Here is a 20,507-nt window from a genome sequence, read left to right as displayed (position 1 = left end):
GTAGAGCAGTACCAGTGGCAAACCGTAGGGCTACACCATATGATTCAAGTTTTAGCGACGAGGACCTTAATGAGGGTTTTGCTCGACGACCAATCCATGGAGGTGATCATCTAGATCGTGCTGAATGAAACTATCGATGTAAGGCTGAACTTCCTAGTTTTAACGGTTTATTACGTATAGAAAATTTTCTCGATTGGATAGCCGAAGTAGAGAGATATTTTGATTACATGGACGTGCCAGATCATAAAAGGGTAAAATTGGTAGCATTTAAATTAAAATCTAGTGCTTCTGCATGGTGGAAACAATTACAACTCTCACAAGCTCGCCAGAATAAGGCGCCCATCTCATCATGGCCACGGATGAGATGTCTTCTTCGATTACGATTTTTTCCCAGTGATTATGAGTAGATATTATTCGAACAATATCAAAATTGCAGATAAGGAAATCGAACTGTCACAGATTACACTGAAGAATTTCAACGGTTGGCTACACGAAACGATCTGTCAGAATCCGAGTCACAGAAGGTGGCACAATTTATAGGTGGGTTGCGACCAATAATTCAGGACCGAGTTCAAATGTATCCAGTCGGGACCGTGGATGAAGCAGTTCAATTGGCGAGTAGGGCAGGCAAGAGCTCCTACTCGTCCATATTCTTCAAATCGACCCCCCATGACGGGTCCCACGCAGGATCCAGTGCTACCACGAGGAAAAGATCCAGTACCTCAGCTTCCTACAACCACAAACCGTGATATGGGGAGCGGCTCATCCAGACTTCAACGTGCAGCACCCATAACAGTAGGTCCGAGTAGGATTTCAAATCCTTATACTTGGCCAAGGTCGAATAATTGTTACCGCTGTGGCCAACCAGGCCACTTATCAAACACTTATCCTCAACGTCCCGCAGCGCACTTGACTATAAACGAAGAGGGCACTGAAGATGAAGCCGCAGAAGAAGACCATCGCTTTGATGAACATGAACAAACCACTGAAGAAATAATAGGTAGCGATGAAGTGACAGGTGAGGATCGTGGCGAATTTCTAGTTGTGAGGCGATTACTGTATGCCCCACAAAAGGAATTACATCAACAGCGACACAATATATTTCGTACTCGGTGTACCGTCAACGGAAAGGTCTGTGATGTGATCATAGACAATGGTAGTAGCGAAAACATCATCTCAAGAGTAATGGTGGACAAGTTGCAGCTACCAACGATGAAACATCCTTCCCCATATTCAATTGGCTGGATAAAAAAGGTGAATGAGACCAAGGTAACTGAACAATGCACTATCTCGTTTTCAATTGGCAAAAATTATAAGGATCAAATACTTTGTGACGTGGTTGATATGGAAGCTTGTCATATATTACTCGGTCGACCCTGGCAGTCGAACCGTGATGCGACCCATCGGGGACGATATAATGTTTACGTATTCGTCAAGGATAGTCGAAAAATAATCCTTGCCCTTATGGCACCAAAGAACCACCCTGAAGCCTCTAAAGTGGAAGGAAGTTCCCTCTTGACCATTCGGGATTTCATAAAGGAATTTAAGGAAACTGGCGAGGTATACGCCGTAGGAAGAGGAACCCTCAAACATCTCTCCAAGTTTAAGACTGTTGCTAAACGAATTCAAAGAAGTCTAGCCTGAGGATTTACCTGATGGATTACCCCCTATGAGGGACATCCAACACCATATAGACCTCGTCCCTAGGGCTAGCCTGTCCAATCGCCCTCATTATCAGATGAGTCCGAAGGAGTGTAAGATACTTCAGGAGCAAGTGAAGGAATTGATCCGTAAGGGTCTCTCGAGAGAGAGCATGAGCCCATGTGCCATACCAACATTATTAACGATAAAAAAATATGGAAGCTGGCACATGTGTCTCGACAGTCGAGCAATCAACAAAATTACCATCAAATATCGGTTCCCAATACCACGGTTGGACGACATGCTCGATATGTTAGAAGGGGCCAAGGTGTTCTCTAAATTAGATCTAAGGAGCGGGTACCATCAGATTTGTATTCGACTCGGTGATGAGTGAAAAAGGCATTCAAGACCAAGGAAGGGTTGTATGAGTGGCTGGTCATGCCCTTTGGCCTATTGAATGTACCAAGTACTTTTATGCGTTTGATGAATCAAGTTCTAAAACCGTTCATTGGCCGATTTGTAGTAGTATATTTTGATGACTTATTGATATATAGCCAGGATGAGGCGGAGCACAGGAAACATCTCAGGCAGGTGCTACAGGTCCTACAAATTAACAAGTTGTACCTCAACTTGAAGAAGTGTAGTTTTTTAACTGACAGCCTGTTGTTTCTAGGATTTGTTGTAATGTCCATAGGCATTCATGTGGACAATGAAAATGTACGAGCTATTAGGGAATGACCGATCCCGACAAACATTCATGAGGTGAGGAGTTTTAATGGGTTAACGACTTTCTATCGTCGATTTGTGCGAGATTTTAGCACCATAGTCGCGCCTATAACAGATTGCATGAAAAAAGGACTGTTCCAGTGGACTGATAAAGCTGATAAGAGCTTTCATGAGATCAATCATTGTTTGTCTACAACACCGGTCTTGGTGTTTCCTAATTTCGACAAATTGTTTGAGGTTGAGTGTGACGCTTCATACGTCGGAATTGGAGGAGTATTATCACAGGAAGGCAGGTCAGTAGCCTTCTACAGTGAGAAGCTCAGCGAAGCCCGAAAGAAGTGGTTGACTTATAAGCTTGAGTTATACGCAGTTGTTCAGGCGCTACGACATTGGCGGCATTATCTGATTCAAAGAGAGTTTGTTTTGTATACTGACCATCAAGCATTAAAGTTTATTAATAGTTAGACTAACGTGAATCATGTGCATGCTAGAGGAATTGCGTTTTTATAGGAATTCATGTTCTGAAGCACAAGCAGGGCAGCAGAACAAGGTGGCTGATGCACTTAGCCGTCGTGCATCACTATTAGTTACAATGAGCAACGAGGTAGTTGGCTTCGACTGTCTCAAGGAGCTGTATGCCGAGGATGAGGACTTCACATATTCTTGGATGAAGTGTCAAGAAGGTCATCCCAGTGACCTTCATATACATAATGATTTCCTCTTCAAAGGGAATCGATTGTGCATCCCACAAAGTTCTCTAAGGGAGCAGATTATTCAGGAGCTACATGGAGGTGGCCTTGGTGGACACCTGGGGCGAGATAAGACGCGAGCTCTTGTGGAAGAGCGGTATTACTGGCCGCAGTTAGTACGTAGTGTAGGAAAAGCCGTACAATGTTGTCATGTTTGTCAGACCTCTAAGGGGCAATCTTAGAATACGGGTCTCTACAGCCCGCTACCTGTGCCTGACGGTCCTTGGGAGGATTTATCAATGGACTTCGTGCTTAGTCTCCCACGAACACAACGCGGCATGGATTCGGTGTTCGTGGTGGTATATTGTTTCTCAAAGATGGCGCACTTTATCCCATGTAAGAAGACCCTCGATGCAACACACGTGGTGAATTTATTTTTTAGGGAGGTTATTCAGCTACACGGGGTCCTCAAGACCATTATTTCCGATCGTGACACGAAGTTCATTAGCCACTTTTAGCGGACTTTATGGAATCGATTCGATACACGACTTCAATTCAGCAATGCTTACCACCCACAAACTGATGGGCAGAACGAAGTTGTGAATCACACATTGGGAAACCTCCTTCGGTGTATTTCAGGAGAAAAACTGAAGCAGTGGGATCGGTCTTTGTCCCAAGCAGAGTTTGCGTTCAACAATATGGTGAACAGCTCGACAGGGAGATCACCGTTCTAGATTATCTACGAACGAGTGCCTCGCCACACACTTGACTTGATCCCTCTACCCAAGCACCCAGGCAAAAGCATTGCAGTAGAACATATGGCAGACAAGATCATGGGCATCCATGCAGAAGTGCAGACCAAGCTACATGCCTCAAACGAGAAGTATAAGGAACAAACAGATAAGGATCGGCGACAAAAAGTGTTCGAGGTGGGTGACCGCGTTATGGTCCATCTGCGCAAAGAGAGATTTTCAACTGGAACGTACAACAAGTTGAAAAATAAGAAGATTAGACCTATCCCAATCATCCGAAAGATCAATGACAACGCTTATATTGTTGATCTTCTAGATGACATGGCAACTCACAGACTTTCAATGTCGCGGACCTGACCGAGTATCATAAACCAAAGCATGACAAGAACTCGAGGACGAGTTCTTTTGAAGTGGGGGAGACTAATGTAGAGCGGGTCGCGGACAGTTACATGGCCAAGATGGATCAGAAAAGGCCCGGTTGACGACAAAAGTGATCCAGACCATCGAACCTTAAATCGGGCGTATCTTGCAATTTGGAATGAGTTATCTGATGTAAAATATATGATTTTGGGGTAGAATGAGCTACTGAAGCCAACCAACCCCACTACGCCGGGTTGCACAGCCCAGAATTGTGAAAAACCCCTGGATCGACAGTCGTTTCCCTGTTTTAATTTCGTTTTTACTATAAATAGTTAGTTTTAGTTTGATTATAACTCTTCATCCGTCGGGCTTTAGGAGTTGCGCCCAACGTGAAAAGAGCTCAGAATAATTAGGAGAACAGTTTGGTGAAGCCAAATAGGACACTTACTATTTTTGGCCGAAAACCTTGCGCACTAGTAGACATCACGACCGTCTATAAATAGTAAGTTTACTATTTATAGTAAGTCGCGGATTCTAAGAGTTTGAGTTGTAGTTTGATTCTGATTTCTTTCCCATTACTTGGTACCCCTATTTAAAGGGTTGTGAATTCATTTTTATTCATCAATCAATTAATTTCAAATTTATTAGAATTTATTTCTATTTTCTACTTTCTTTCCTTGTGGGTTCGAGAAGTCTCTGTGAGGAGTCCAAAGAAGCTCCGTGGATTCGGAGTAGTTATCCTCATCACGTTCATCCCTGTGTCAGTGTGTGAGTGATAGATCATATGGTTAGAATCATCAAACCACAACCACAGTGTTACTTTGGAATCATAAGAAATATAAAGTGGGATCTATTCGCTCGATGTTTTAAGATGATGATTAGTTGGAGCTATTTTGTTTCTTTATTCAATCTTAGTTGTTTGTATTCCATGATATTGATTAGACGCTAAGGATCATTAAATTGGCTTGAGTTTTACATCATGGGTTGCTCTTGATTTTATGGATGAATGATCACATGGCTCAAACCCATGATAGGTTGGTTACCTGATCATTGGCCATTTAAAAGCTTAGCAAGAAGGTATGGTGTTAGCATACACGTATGTTTCTCATCCTGTAACAATAATAAAATGAAAGTAACAGCTGACCTTGTAGGGATGATAAAAATCCACAGCTATGTCTCCATTGCTCTGGTCCTTTATTTTGTCTGCTCTCACAAGGCACCAGCATCTTTTGTCAATGGCCCACTATGGAAATGGCTAATACGAAATGAGACCCCACTTTATCTGACACATGGCAGGGGGTGTATATGTGCCGACCATCTAGTGGATCCCATGTGCATGTGTGTGCCGCCCTGGGTTGAAAATTGCACTGAACGGATCATCCTATCCATTCATTTTTTCTGTTTAATCCTGACTGCTAACCATTTCCATTTTTGATGTACATTTTATAGATCACGCTCATATGGCTGGGGAAGTACACTCTGAACAATTTTCAGCCCTTGGACGTGGAAGGATCACTGGATGGAGGGTTTGGATGCCATTTTTAATTTTTAAAGGGAAGTTTAAAAAATCTAATTAATATACAACTTGCATTCGGACACCTTTTGTCAAAAACTTTTCAAAAAGCTATCTTATTAATAGATAATCGCTATTCTACCGTCTTCTATGAAGTAAATGGGTCAGTAGCTCGGGTAGGCTCCACTATAATGTTTATGTAATTTCCACCCGACTGCCAAGTGTGTCACACGTTAGGCTAAGCTTGTAAAATTCAGCTCTATCTTTCATTCGGGTGGATCACATGATTGGAACAGTATAAATGACGATGCAAATTGTCCAAAGTATTTTCATTAGTGTGGTGAATCACATATGTTATGAGGAAAATCGAACTGACCAACTATATGATAACATGGCAAAGAACTAGTGGAGCTAACTCCCTGAGCCATCGATGTGACTACCACCAAAGAAGCTGAGCTAAGCTCCGATAAAGGATCCGTTTGTTGAGCTGAATTAGTCAATTTCTCAACTCGGTAATAATGTTAATCAACCGACTTGATCATCTCGACTAAGGTATGTAATCAACATCGACTTTAGAGCAGAAATGTTAAAGAGAATCTCGCATCGTATAAGAGCATCATCGAATTTCACCAAAAATTATGTTAATCGAGGTAAAATCGAAAATGTTCTTGAAACTAGATTCCAACTCCAATACAACTCCTCCAGTATATCTAACGGATATACTTTTATATATATACACACACACACACACCCCCCACCCCACCTTAGGGGAAAGGTACACAAAAGAATTCCAATCTCAACCGCATCTACTCTAACTTCATCTACCTTAGGCATCGAAGGATCCCTGGCAACAACCGGCGCTTCTACTGTCCATTGTTTTTCTATTAGTGCAGGTCTTCAACTATCTACAGGGGGAGCCACAGGTTTAATCAGATTTGAGCGATAACAACAGAGATGTATGATTTTTGGGCCATAGAAGAAAATTTTTGTGTAGAATATAATGGTTGGAATATATTTCATATAATTATCATGGTGTGCCCAGTCAAAATCAAGAGTGACCGTCTCTCCCAAATTGTTTACTTGGATATGGTCCACCATAATCACATGCTAGCCTTATTTTTTTTTTTAAAAAAAAATAAATCTTTGAATCTAATATGACACTAAATATCTAATGGTAAGAGTAGATCTTATATAAACATCACCATGTGTCCCATCAAAATCAAAAGCCGTATCTCATATAATTCTTTTTTTTCTCAATCATTTGGGTATAAGTAGAGAGGGGCAACCATACTTTACATTTTTTGCAGGCCCACTATAATATGCATGCGAAATCCACTAAAACCATTTGATGTGTAGTCCCAATTTATGATTCATGCCCTGAGCAAAAACAAAAAGGCATATTTGTCATTCAGGTGGGCTTCACCAAAGAAAACAGTTGGGAAAGAGTTGTCCACCCTTAATTTTTGAAGGATATATCCACCATAAAGAATGATATGAAATAGATTCCAACCATTAAAACCACAACAAAATTTGTGTCAGGGCCTAAAAATCAGACTCATTCATGATCCATGTGGATATATTAAAGAAAAAGTTTGGAGGATGATAATGTGGACTACTTGAATCACTGGTAGGGGTGATTTTAGGACCTTGACGTTACATGAGGTGATGCACTTTGTGGGATATCTGAATTTTAAATAAAAGCCACGGTGAGGCTAACTGATGTAGAGCGGGTCGCGGACAGTTTCATGGCCAAGATGGATCAGAAAAGGCCCCGTCGACGACAAAAGTGATTCGGACCGTCGGACCTTAGATCGGGCGTATCTCGCAATCCGGAACGAGTTACCTGACGTAAAATATATGATTTTGGGTAGAACAATCTACTTTAGCCAACCAACCCGGCTATGCCAGGTTGCGCAGCCCAAAATTGTGAAAAAGCCCTTGATCGACGGTCGTTTCCCCGTTTTAATTTCGTTTTTACTATAAATAGTAAGTTTTAGTTGGGGTAGAACGAGCTACTTTAGCCAACCAACCCGGCTATGCCAGGTTGCGCAGCCCAAAATTATGAAAAAGCCCTTGATCGACAGTCGTTTCCCCGTTTTAATTTCGTTTTTACTATAAATAGTAAGTTTTAGTTTGATTATAATTACGGGGCTTTAGAGTTTGCAAGTGAACAAGAGTTAGATCACTTGGAACATTTGTGAGCCAATAAAACTTACTATTTCGACCGAAAACCTTGTGCACTAGTAGACATCACGACCGTCTATAAATAGTAAGTTTACTATTTATAGTAAGTCGCGGATTCTAGGAGTTTTAGTTGTAGTTTGATTCTGATTTCTTTCCATTGCTTGGTACCCCTATTTAAAGGGTCGTGAACTCATTTTTAGTCATCAATTAATCAATTTCAAATTTATTAGAATTTATTTCTATTAGAAAACAGTGTTGGTTGACTGTTAATGGGCAACAAAAGTTTTGGATCAAGCTGATATTTGTTTTTCCTCTCTATCCAGGCTCATGTGACCTTATCAAGAGATTGGATTGTAAACAAACATTATGAAAACATTAAGGTATGCCCTAAGAAGCTTTTAATGATAGGGTGGTCAACCAACATTTTTTTTTTATGGTATGATCCACCTGATAATTGGATCTGCTTCATTTTTAAAATAATTACCTAAATAAGTACATATAGACGGCATTGATACATAATAAGTACATCAAAGTGAGCCCCACCGTAAATACCGCACTGTCTTGGGTGAGGCCGGGGTCTCACCAAATCCACTCTTGTCACAAGGCAATCGGCTTCCCATTTTAACAGCACTCGGATTCAGCACCGACTGTGCCAGTACCCACCTTGCCACTGGTCAGTACTGGAAAAGCTCTGTAGGCCCACTATAATGCATGTGTTTTATCCACTCCTTCGATCCATTTGATGAGCTCATATAAGGACACGAGCTCAAATGAGACGGATCCAAATCTGATGTGAACTCCCACATTTAAAAACTTTCTAGGGTCTACTGTGATGTTTACTTGCCATCCATTCTGTTGATTAAGCCAATCAGGATACAGTCAAGAGATACCAGAAATATCAGCTTAATCCAGGACTTTTGTGGTTCTCAAGGAATTTTTAATGATAGGCCTTTAATCACCACTCTCCTTTTGTGGGGTTCACCTGTGATTTGGATTTACCTCAGTTTTATATCCTACCATGATGTCGCAGAGTGGATGGACGGCCGGTAAAAGTGGCTATAGGTTTTTTTCAGCACCAATCAGCGCCGAGGTAGGTACTGGCGGTGTCATTACCTAATTGGAGTATCGTTTTATAATTGCAACTTTCCATCCCAACAGATTTGAGAGGTGGGACACTTTTCTTAGAAAAAGAAAAAGAAAAAGAAAAAGAAATTATTTTTATATAAAAAGACTCGCGGGATCGTGTACTGCCCATTTTGGAAATAAGAAAAACTTTGATAAGCTCGCCGAGTGCCATGGATGATACACAGGGTCATTAAATTACTTAGAAATTGCATGCATGTAATATAAGTTATTCAAATTAAGTGATCCAATTATGGGCGCCAGTTAATTAGATGTATGATTAACAAAATATTATGCTATTTTGATTATCCAAATATATGATAGGTGAACGTTTTTAGGACGGTTAAAATGAAAATATCAATGAATGAGGGGTCAGGACCATTTAAACAATTTAAACTTTGGATTGTAACGGACAATGGGTTCCAGAATTTAAACGGTTTGATTGAGTCAACATATGCCACACGCGAGTATCATTTATAGTGCGTGAGTACCGTGTGAAACACGCAGTCGTGTATCAAATTACTCCTCTTAGAAAATAATGGCTACTCTTAGGTGCGGCCCGTCACCTCACCTAACACGGTGCGGCCCTTACGGTGTGGCCACCTTGATGTATGTATTCACGCCTTGTATCCATTTTTTCGGATATTTTATTGAGTGAGCCCAAAAACGAAGTAGATCCAATTCTCAGGTGGACCATACCATAAGATACATTAGTGATTGACCACTAATGGGCCATGAAAGTTTTAGATCAATCTTATATTTGGATTTTCCCTTCGTTTAGGTTTATGTTAATTATCAAATAAACATTATAAAAATTGTCGACACTTCAGTTTGTTTTCTATCACATGTAATATGTGAGCGGCGTGTAAGAATCGATAAAGTGACTCAATCCAAATTGATCAACTTTGACCCCAATTATCAAAATAAGCAGATATGTCTAATATGAATGTATATGACCAGATTCTAAGAAAATCGGTTACTTATTCAATTATTTGGAGAATTTTATAATGATCAGGTGATAATCCGAAGGTAGTGTTCTTCCTCCTAAGATAAGGTTGCTTTATGACTTACACAAGAAATGACTTTTAAAATACGAATGCAATCAAATAAAAGAAAAAACTCATAATCGATCACTAGGAGCAATTGCAAGAATGCATCTTTTGAAAGAACTGTATGATATTGGATAGAGAACAAATCTAGCGCATGAGCATAGATTTGGATTACAACTAAAACTTATATTTAAGAATTATTATTATTGGATTATTGCTATTCTTATGAAAAGATAAATTGATAAATTTGTTTGGTTTGATTTGCAGATTAACTGGTGATATCTTGATCTATTGGATTCATTTGTTATTTATAGAATTATGTTGCAACTTATTCTTTCGTATCCTTCTTCCATTATTGTAATGGTTACATAGTTGAAAAGATTTTTTTTCTAAATCATTCTCTTGTTACGTTTCTCTTCTACGACTATTCTTCTTCTATCACCTAAACTTTGTTCCTATCGGTCACCCTTTGCATCTCGAACTGCTCAATCGTATTTCTTTCATCACTCGTTAGACTCTAGAGTAACTCAACCACATCGATATCACTTTGTCGACCATCCACTGATGTGTAAAATTGGATTTACATCAGTCGTAATTCCGCAAAAAATGCTCAAAGTATCTTGAAAATCTTTTCATCTACCTCTTATTTCTCATATAATACCACATATTGCCCTCGTATTGACTTTTTCCAGAATGACCAAAACTAGGGTACAACAGAAACATTACGGTGCACCCTAAGTAATTTTCAATGGTAAGGGGTTCAATTACCACTATTTTTTATAATATGGTCCATCTAAGTTTTTGGATCTTCTTCATTTTTGGGCTCATACACTAAAATTATTTGGTAGAAGAGATGGATGGCGTGGATATAAAATACATAATTCAAGGTGGGCCTAACGATAAGGCCTGCATCGTCTTGGGTGAGGCCCGGGTTGCACATAATCATCTCCTAAGCTACATATGATGGTGTTGTAAGGTGGCAATGTGTCAAAACTTATGGCTTGTCTGGTAATAACGTGGCACACGAGTTCATTTAATGCAACGCAGTGATCTAGTTCCTCTAAAACTCTATGTTTTGGCGTGTGGCTCACCGGATGCCAAATAGGCCTGCTTTTTTGGCATTATCACACAAACGGTACACCCACCTAATGAATGGTGTGGATCATGCTCGTGGAATAAGATTTATCACATCTCCTTTACAATAGATCATTTTTGTGTTTAATAAGGAGGCATAATGTAATGCTGGGTAGAAACCTTGTACATCATCTTTTAGGCTTTTTGTTTGTGAAAGTAGGACCCATGGTTCGGGACCCCAATGATTCATTTTATTAGCTTGGAAGTTGATGGTACATGGACCAAAAAATCTCAGACATAATAATTGTTGTCCCATAATTTTTGTTTAGATGTCTTCAATCTGTCATATATAGGGGATCTTGATTGATTGAATTGTCTAATCGATCAATCGAGTGAACCCCCCAGAGTAAATAGATTGGTCTTTGGACAATTTCGAACAAGTTTGATCAATCGGATGGTTGAGTCGATTGATCGAATATGGGTGCTCAATTGATTGATGTTTGCTTGATTGGTGTCAATCAATTGATGCATAGATTGAAGGTACGTGCAATTTTGCATAATTGCGTAATTAGTTTTCTATTCCGGTTATAGTACACTATATGTAACACCCCGGATTTCATAGCATGAGTTTGACACTCATGTACAAAAATCGGGATGTTAACTATGAAGAAGGAATTTCATCCAAGCGAATGGGAAAACATTTAAGAGTGGCATCACATCCAAAAAAAAGATGAAAACCATGCATATGGAAAATATGGAGTCCACATCCAAACACAATCAAGTAAAGGCCCATAGGGCTTATACAACGCAAATGAAAAACTAATAGGGAAATTATATCAGTTATGTTCAGGAGTCTCCACCCAAGTACAAGATCATCGCGCCTGATCTTGGCTTGTGATTCGTCAAACTCCTCTTGGGACCAATATGGCCATTTCTCTCTAACATCAGTTGTCAGTTCCTCATTCATGGGTACCGCTTCTTCATCTACGACACCTACGGTTGGTGCAATTGCACAATAGTATACATGAGTGGCCATCTCAATGAGAAACACCCCCCAAGATTTCAATTGAATATAGTAATTAGGATATTTCAAATCAAACAATCAAGCAAAGCAACATTTTATAAGATGATCTTTTAAAATGAATGGATGCATGAAATGCACCTCAGCCTGGGGATGCACATCCAGCTGGCCATCGGATGGGCCTTTCAAACAGTTGGCTCATCTATGCAAAGAATGGGTCTTTCAAACAGTCGACCCATTCGAATGATATTAGGTCATTCGAACAGTACACTGGTCTTTCCAAACAGTTGACCAGGCACCCGATAACGCCCATATGCAATGTATGCATGATTACCTGTCCTTTATTAATCCGGTTCACAATCAACCATTATTGTACATCCATACAACTAGTGGCCACATTAATACTATAATTCTCAAGTGATCAATATATTCAAATCATTTCCATTAACTGCTAACATTAATCCATATTCCCTTAAGGACACTAAGTCCACTCTTAGACACCATCTTCAAATCTAATTCAAATATTCCCAAGATGGTAAATGTAATAATTCTAATTGATTCATAATGAGGCCACCAATTTAAGGAGCATTTCTTCATACATGAAATTTTATGATTCCAATACAATTCCAATATAATCATGCCATAATATATGCATGCTATGCCACACATTGGCAAACTCTTTTCTATTTACAACCTATACAATGAACTAAGCAAATGCCACATGATACTAAATTATCTCCAATTACAAATCTAATCTCTATGTTTTACACATTGATTTTCATTCCAAAAATCCCCCACATTATAATTGTAACAAAAACTACCTATAAGCATGAATACATTAGTTGTAGGAAATCTTTCTACACCATAAGAATTAGACAAGAGAGTTCATCATACAAGGATAAGAGTACATGTGTGTTCTACACAAACAGTTTATATTATCATGTTCAAACACTAGATAAGAGATTATGTAATGAAATTACTAAAATGAATATTCTAATAAGATAATCATAATTGAAATAAGCCTAAGCTACTATTGTGAAAGAAGCTTGAAGGGTAGATCTCACCTTAAGCTTGGATCTCTCTTACTAAAAGGTAAGAAAGGAAAAAAAAATTGGTAAGGATCCAAACTCCTACAACCAAGTAGACATACTAATCAACAAATTATTAAGTAAAAATCAACATCCTAGCTAGAATCTAAGGGATAATAATAGCTTACCCCAAATCCGAGTTGATTTGGATCAAAATCAACTCAAGACCTACAAAGTGTCAAGATCTAGTCGAGGCTTGATCCAACTCGGTGTCATCACCATAGCAAGATCAAGAACTTAGTTCACCAGGTGAAGTTTTCCTAAGATTTGGTTTTAGGAAGACATGCATTAATTAGTTTCAACACTACTATAATACAAATCACTGCATCACCGAGTCAGTGACTCAGTGGAGTGCGTGGAACATCACTAGGTAACTCAGATCTTAACTGAGTTAGCTCACATATTAAAAATGAATTAGTGAGTTGAACTATGATTCCTAAACCAAGCTAACTACAACTGCAATTCAGCAGATCTAAACATGATAACTCAGTCATCAACTGAGTGTAACTCAGTTCAAGATAAATTGAGTTGAACCGCTGATTCAGCCCTTATTTCACATGAGTTGAACCCAGTTTATGACTGAGTTAGCACAAATTATCAAAGCAAACAATGGACTAGCACGGGTTGAATACTCAGCAATAACCCCATTGGAACAACCTAACTCGGTCGATTTTCGAGTTTTAGAAAGAATATTAAGATGTACCTACCTCAAATGGAGAATCTCACAGATTGACTTGCTTTCCACGATCAGCTGCACTAATGAGACTTGAGCGATTCGTGCGACACACCAACACTCCAGATTGAGTGCAATACCAACGAGTCAGTGTGACTCATCAACACCACTCGCCTCCACAAGAACTTTCAGCTCTCATTCCCCTTCCTTTGCTCCCCTTTCCTCAGACAACATCTTGTCCATGAATAAACTCAAATTGATAATGAGAGTCGCCCAGGCTGAGTCGACTCGGTATAGATCGACTCAGACGCACTAACTCGCCCCACTCCCACTCCCTCTCTTTCTGATTTTTCTTTGAATTGAAAAGGACTAAAGAAGACGAGGAATGGGGTATTTATAACCGTCAGTCTAACTCTAGATGGTTCTGTAACTAATCCTATAATTAGTTGAGTTTTAAACTAAAACTCACCTAGACTCGGTTAACAAATAACCCATTAGCATGGTCAGACATGTTGTAGAACCATAATTAGAGTTTAGGGGTGTTTATCAAATGGCAAGACCCTTCAAATAGACGCACCTGATCGACAAATGGACCCCACATACGGATGGTGAGTTTTTCAACCCGACGGAGAAGATGACTCTGACGTTAACGGCAAACTTGTGGTTGACGGATCATCACATGATCTGACTCGATTGGACGGCTTAGATGGACGCTGGGATGCACGTGGGACCCACATTTTGGATGGAAACCCTCAACAAGTTGATGGTTTTGAGTTTCTTTCTTAAAGCGGCTAATGAAACTCAACGGAAAAACCCTAATCCCTTCAAAGCGAAGTTTCTTGACTCGTTATAAATTTGAAATGCGCGCTTGAGATTGCTCGGATGACAGTCTTTCCACCTTTTGTTTGTTACGATTCCTTAACTGCAAGGATTTTCTTACGGTTTAGATGAACTAGGAATGGACGGTTACGAATAAATATTCACCTCACAAACGGATTGCCAATGTGGCAAAACAGAATTTGATTCCATTCTTAGAATTTTAGCACATACGTCTTTCTAACGCCATTGATCGTGCACTCACACACGTGTTCTAACGTGCGAAAGTGGTCAGGATTTGGTCGAAGGCGCCATCTAAACAAGATCAACGGTTCAGATCTACCAACATCATAATGATGGGTGGGCCATCATCATTCAGCGGACATCCGTCCATTTGAATTTTCGTTTGAGTGGGAGAATGAAAGTGAGAGAAATTCTCTCCTTTTTGTAAAAACACGGGTTAACATCCCCTTTGACTGGGTGTTGAATCCGGTGTACTTCACTTGCATACACACCTATGTACATACATACTAGAAACTGGGCCCCACAAAGACAGTCAGGGAAATCCATCCCGTTCATACTTTTCTACATACCCAATTACGACATCTAACAATAGTTGAGACAGGTCCAAAGATTAGGTGGGCCAGGTGGTGTAAAAAAAATATAAATAAATACAATAGGTTGTGACACTATATATATGAGTATACTTGTGGGATTAGAGTAGAATAATGAGGGCTGAGGCTAAATCGATTCTATAGTTTGCAAGAGAGAATGAGGGGTGTCGCATATATAAGTTAATCAATCTCTTGAAAATCATTTTTATAGTGGATTTGTTATAAATATAAAAAAGTTGCTTGCAAAAAATTGAATTCATGTGAGACTTCCTAGACTAATCTTCCTTGAGGGATGGCATTGTACTAAGTTCACAAGTGAATCAGAAATAATTCATTCCAATTTTCAACCGCTTATCCTAAATAATTGATTTAATTTGATCATACTTAATTAAGTACTTTTGATTCTATCTATGTATATTACAAATGCCAATGCTTTGATCGTGATGCACTTATCTATTTTTTGAGATTGGATGGATTTTATCTTTGCAAATTTGACCGATTAAAATTTATTGAAAATATTAATATAATAATTTATAACTATTTTTTCTAATAAATAGTTTGAAATAAAATTCAACCATCCTTTTAATCCAATGTTGTAGATAAGTCTCTTATGCTTCATCACTACCGTGTAATCATTTATAATCTTCCTCTCACATATCTTCATGGCTCTATCTTAGTTTGGTTGCTAATTTGTTAGTGTGCTCTTACCTAACTTTTTTTGCTGCTTTGATAGCGTGCTTAAAACCTAATTGATCAATTTGTGTGTATGGCCAATGCACACCAAAGTACTGTGACCTTATTGCAACATTGTCACGTAGTGTAAAGCAATAACAACACAAGAGACACATGATTAGCATGCTCGCATAGCTACTAGATTGGAATCAATACATTGCTCATAAGTGATTGGTCTTTCAGTACACGACTCAAATCACACATCCTGAATGATCGAGCATTCATCTATACACTATCATGATATGGGATTCATCTAATAAACCAATATATAAATTTATATGATTTGATAGGCTATGAATATCAACCGCATCTGATCATCTAACCAATCTCAATATCTATGAAGATATTTTGTTATGAAATAATTACATTCATTAGTATAAATTCAAACATTGAAAAACCTTAATATAATAAAATGAATAAATATATACACACCTAAACAATAATAAGTACACAATGCAATATTCACCTTGAAAGGATGATTTTGAGAATAGATCCATAAAGTTAAATCATACATGTGACGTTTTTGTACTGATATTGTGGTCCATGTCTCACTTATCATGCGGAGGAGATGGAATTCTCTCTACCTTCACACCTTCTAAGAAACTGCTGAAACCAAAGGGCGGATTGCTTTGGGTATCTCTTCAGACCATCTTTATAATCCACGTAATTAAGGCCAAATCTAACGGTGAAACCATCTGCCCATTCAAAGTTGTCCAACAATGACCAAGCAAAGTAGCCCCTCACATCCACACCATCCCTGCCAACAATTCAAATCTCAACAGTCACTCTGTAATTTTAGAATAGACCACCCTAACGATTTTGATTATCTGACTATCTTTACATGTGGACCACAAATGTAAAACATCAAAATATGAGACGGGAGAAATTAAATGCAACCACACCTAATGGCAGTTTGAGCAAATAAAAGATGGGCATGATAGTAGTCGATCCTCATGTCGTCTTGCAGCGCTTCCTCCAATGACAAGGAACCGTTGTTGAACTCATCAACTCCTACAGTGATATAAACGGACACAAATACTTCTCTGTGTAAGCAATCTATGATTATCTGTACAGTGTCAACAATGAGATAGTGGCCTACTTGATATTCAGTTTGGATCTGTTACAAAATAAGAAAGTGACAAAGCATTCTAGGTACTAGTCTACCATCTTACCATTCTCAGTAATGTAAATAATGGGGTTGTTGTATCTTTCCTTGAGGTAGACCAATACATCTCGGATTCCTTGTGGGTACACATACAGCCATGTTGAAGCAGCCTGCAATACAGGTTCTAATCAGTGCACATGCAAAATCACACCCATAAATGGTTGCGTCCTTAATATAATTTGCTACTCTTAAAATTTGAATACTTAATCATCCGACTTTGATACCATGTTAAACAATCACTTTCTCTATAAGCTCGAGCCGCTAGATGATGACATGTCAATGCAAAACCCAACTTGACTTGTAACTCAGGTAGCGTGCGTCACAGGGAACAATGGGGGGGAATCCCGCTTTACCAAATTCGCTCTGAGGCTTTTTTTTTTCCCTTGTTTTTAATACTTTTTTTGTTCTTTAATAATTCTCAATTTTAGTTGTTTTTAAGGACTAATTTCGCACAACTTTGCCCCTTGCTAATCGTGTCATGTACTGTGGACATAATTAAATGTCGATGGACATTCAATACATGCCCAATGCAAGAGTTGTATGGGTGTAGCTATACATTCAATACACAAATGTTGCAGGTGTAAATGAACACCAATGTATGTTCTTGTGTATCTATTTATGCATGTATAGTGAATGTGATCAGGTGCAAGTGATAAGTGGGGCAGGTCACTTCCTGGGGAGGTATATGATCCTTCAATCCAGTGATCATGGGTTGCATTGGCAGTAAAACAAATAAATGAGTACTTCCTGTCTAAGCCATAAGCCGCCTCATATATACATAGAACCATGTCTGGTCGTGCAAATATATTACCTGAGGTCCGATGGGGATCCCATTTCGCTCCACTGTTACAAAAGATAATAAAAAATAATAATAATAATAATAAATACACACTCATAAAAATAAATTAAAATTTAAAGTGTAGAGAAGCAGAATTCCATTAGGTTTTAATCATATTTACCCGTGATGTTAACATGTGAATCGGTTGTGTAGCTTACTCGGGTGGTATCGGAAGGAGTAGCATGAGCCGCGTACTTGGAAGTGTAGTAATTTAGGCCTATGAAATCAAAGGATCCTCTCAACATATCAGATTGTTCTTTTGTGAATTTTGGTAGCCGGTTTTCTGCGTGGGACCTCATGCTAGGCGGATATTCACCATCAGTTAAAGGATCCATGAACCTGAATAAACCAAGATTAAGTAGCAATTTGTAATTATAACAAGGTGAGGTTGCACTTAAAAGTAATCATATCATGAAATGCTAGATAGATTTTGTTGATACTCATGATATATGCACACCTTGCATGGTGCTGCACAAATGTTTCTCAAGCCATTGCTTGCGGTGGGGCACACCATTTTTGTGGGGTATGATGATGCCCTATGGCATGCTCAAAAGGACCATGTGACATGCCATAGAGCTCCACGCAGTGTATTTTTATGATGGCACGCATGAATTTACTGTCAAAACCAGTGCTATTAAAATATATATGGACTGTCTATTCAAACAGCTTCAACCACAATTAAAACCTGACGCAAGGGAGGACGTGAGGTCGAGTACCGTCTTCCTCAAGAGGATAACTATTCCGAATCCACGGAACTTCTCTGGACTCCTCACAGAGACTTCTCGAATCCACGAGGAAAGAAAGCAGAAAATAGAAATAAATTCTGGTAAATTCGAAATTGATTGATCAATGATTAAAAACGAGTTTACAACCCTTTAAATAAGGGTATCAAGCAATGGGAAAGAAATCATAATCAAACTACAACTCAAACTCCTAAAATCCGCGACTTGCTATAAATAGTAAACTTACTATTTATAGACGGTCGTGATGTCTACTAGTGCGCAAGGTTTTCGGCCAAAAATAGTAAGTGTCCTATTTGGCTTCACCAAACCGTTCCCCTAATTATGCTAAGCTCTTTTCACGTTGGGCGCAACTCCTAAAGCCCAACGGATGAAGAGTTATAATCAAACTAAAACTTACTATTTATAGTTAAAACGAAATTAAAACAGGGAAACGACCGTCAATCAAGGGGTTTTTCGCAATTCCGGGCTGCGCAACCTGGCATAGCGGGGTTGGTTGGCTAAAGTAGCTCGTTCTACCCCAAAATCATATATTTTACGTCAGATAACTCATTCCGGATTGCGAGATATGCCCGATCTAAGGTCTGATGGTCCGGATCACTTCTGTCGTCGACCTGGCCTTTTCTGATCCATCTTGGCCATGAAAATCTCCGCGACCCGCTCTACATCAGTCCCCTCCACTTCAAAAGAACTCGTCCTCGAGTTCTCATCTTGCGCTGGTTCATGATACTCGGTCAGGTCCGCGACGTTGAAAGTCCGTGAGATTGTCATGTCATCTGGAAGGTCAACAACATAAGCGTTGTAATTGATCTTTCGGATGATTGGTACCGGTCCAATCTTTTTATTCTTCAACTTGTTGTACGTTCCGGTCGGAAATCGTTCTTTGCGCAGATGGACCATTACTTGGTCACCCACCTCGAACACTTTTTGTCGCCGATGCTTGTCGGCTTGCTCCTTGTATTTTTCGTTCGAGGCATGTAGCTTGGTTTGTACTTCAGCATGAATGCCAATGATCTTGTCAGCCATATGTTCCGCTGTAATGCTCATGCCTGGAAACTTGGGCAGAGGGACCAAGTCTAGTGTGTAGCGAGGTACTCATCCATAAATAACCTGGAACGGGGATTTTCCTGTCGAGCGGTTCACCATGTTGTTGAATGCAAACTCCGCTTGAAACAAGGCTAAATCTCACTGCTTCGATTTTTCTCCTGAAATACATCGAAGAAGGTTTCCCAACGTGCGATTCACAACCTCAGTTTGACCGTCAGTCTGTGGGTGGTAGGCGCTGCTGAACTGAAGTCATGTATCGAATTGAGTCCACAAAGTCCGCCAAAAGTGGCTTATAAACTTCGTGTCACGGTCAGAAGTAATAGTCTTAGGAACCCCATGTAGCTGCACAATTTCTCTGAAGAATAGATTCGCCACGTGTGTTGCATCGAGAGTCTTCTTGCATGGAATAAAGTGTGTCATCTTGGAGAAACGATCTACTACCACGAACACCGAATCCATGCCGCGTTGTGTTCGTGGGAGACCAAGCACGAAGTCCATAGATAAATCCTCCCAAGGGCCGTCAGGCACGGGTAACGGAGTGTAAAGGCCTGTATTATGAGATTGCCCCTTAGAGGTCTGACAAATATAACAACGTTGGACTGCATTTCCCACATCATGTACCAATTGCGGCCAGTAAAACCGTTCTTCCACAAGAGCTCGCGT

The 20,507-nt window shown here is 39.5% G+C and overlaps 1 protein-coding gene across 3 annotated transcripts in view; it reads right to left on the bottom strand.

The window, feature by feature from the left end:
- LOC131222430 (beta-glucosidase 12-like) overlaps positions 1-20,507 on the bottom strand; it is a 148,494-nt gene that overhangs the window by 52,039 nt on the left and 75,948 nt on the right. The window contains exons 9-13 of one of the 3 annotated variants that reach the window (XM_058217494.1): positions 18,179-18,396; positions 18,031-18,062; positions 17,227-17,329; positions 16,957-17,065; positions 16,374-16,811 (exon numbers count right to left, since the gene is read on the bottom strand). The exons of the other annotated variants lie outside the window; for them this stretch is intronic. Of the exons in view, the coding sequence (XP_058073477.1) occupies positions 16,610-16,811; positions 16,957-17,065; positions 17,227-17,329; positions 18,031-18,062; positions 18,179-18,396 (664 nt within the window). The 3' untranslated portion in view covers positions 16,374-16,609. Of the gene's footprint in view, positions 1-16,373; positions 16,812-16,956; positions 17,066-17,226; positions 17,330-18,030; positions 18,063-18,178; positions 18,397-20,507 lie in introns of those variants that run through there. 3 annotated transcript variants of the gene reach the window in all.

The sequence above is a fragment of the Magnolia sinica genome, chromosome 13 (genome assembly GCF_029962835.1).
Source record: "Magnolia sinica isolate HGM2019 chromosome 13, MsV1, whole genome shotgun sequence".
NCBI classification, from domain to species: Eukaryota; Viridiplantae; Streptophyta; class Magnoliopsida; order Magnoliales; family Magnoliaceae; genus Magnolia; species Magnolia sinica.
The sequence above is the reverse complement of the archived record's forward strand: the minus strand, read 5'-3'. Positions and strand labels throughout refer to the sequence as shown.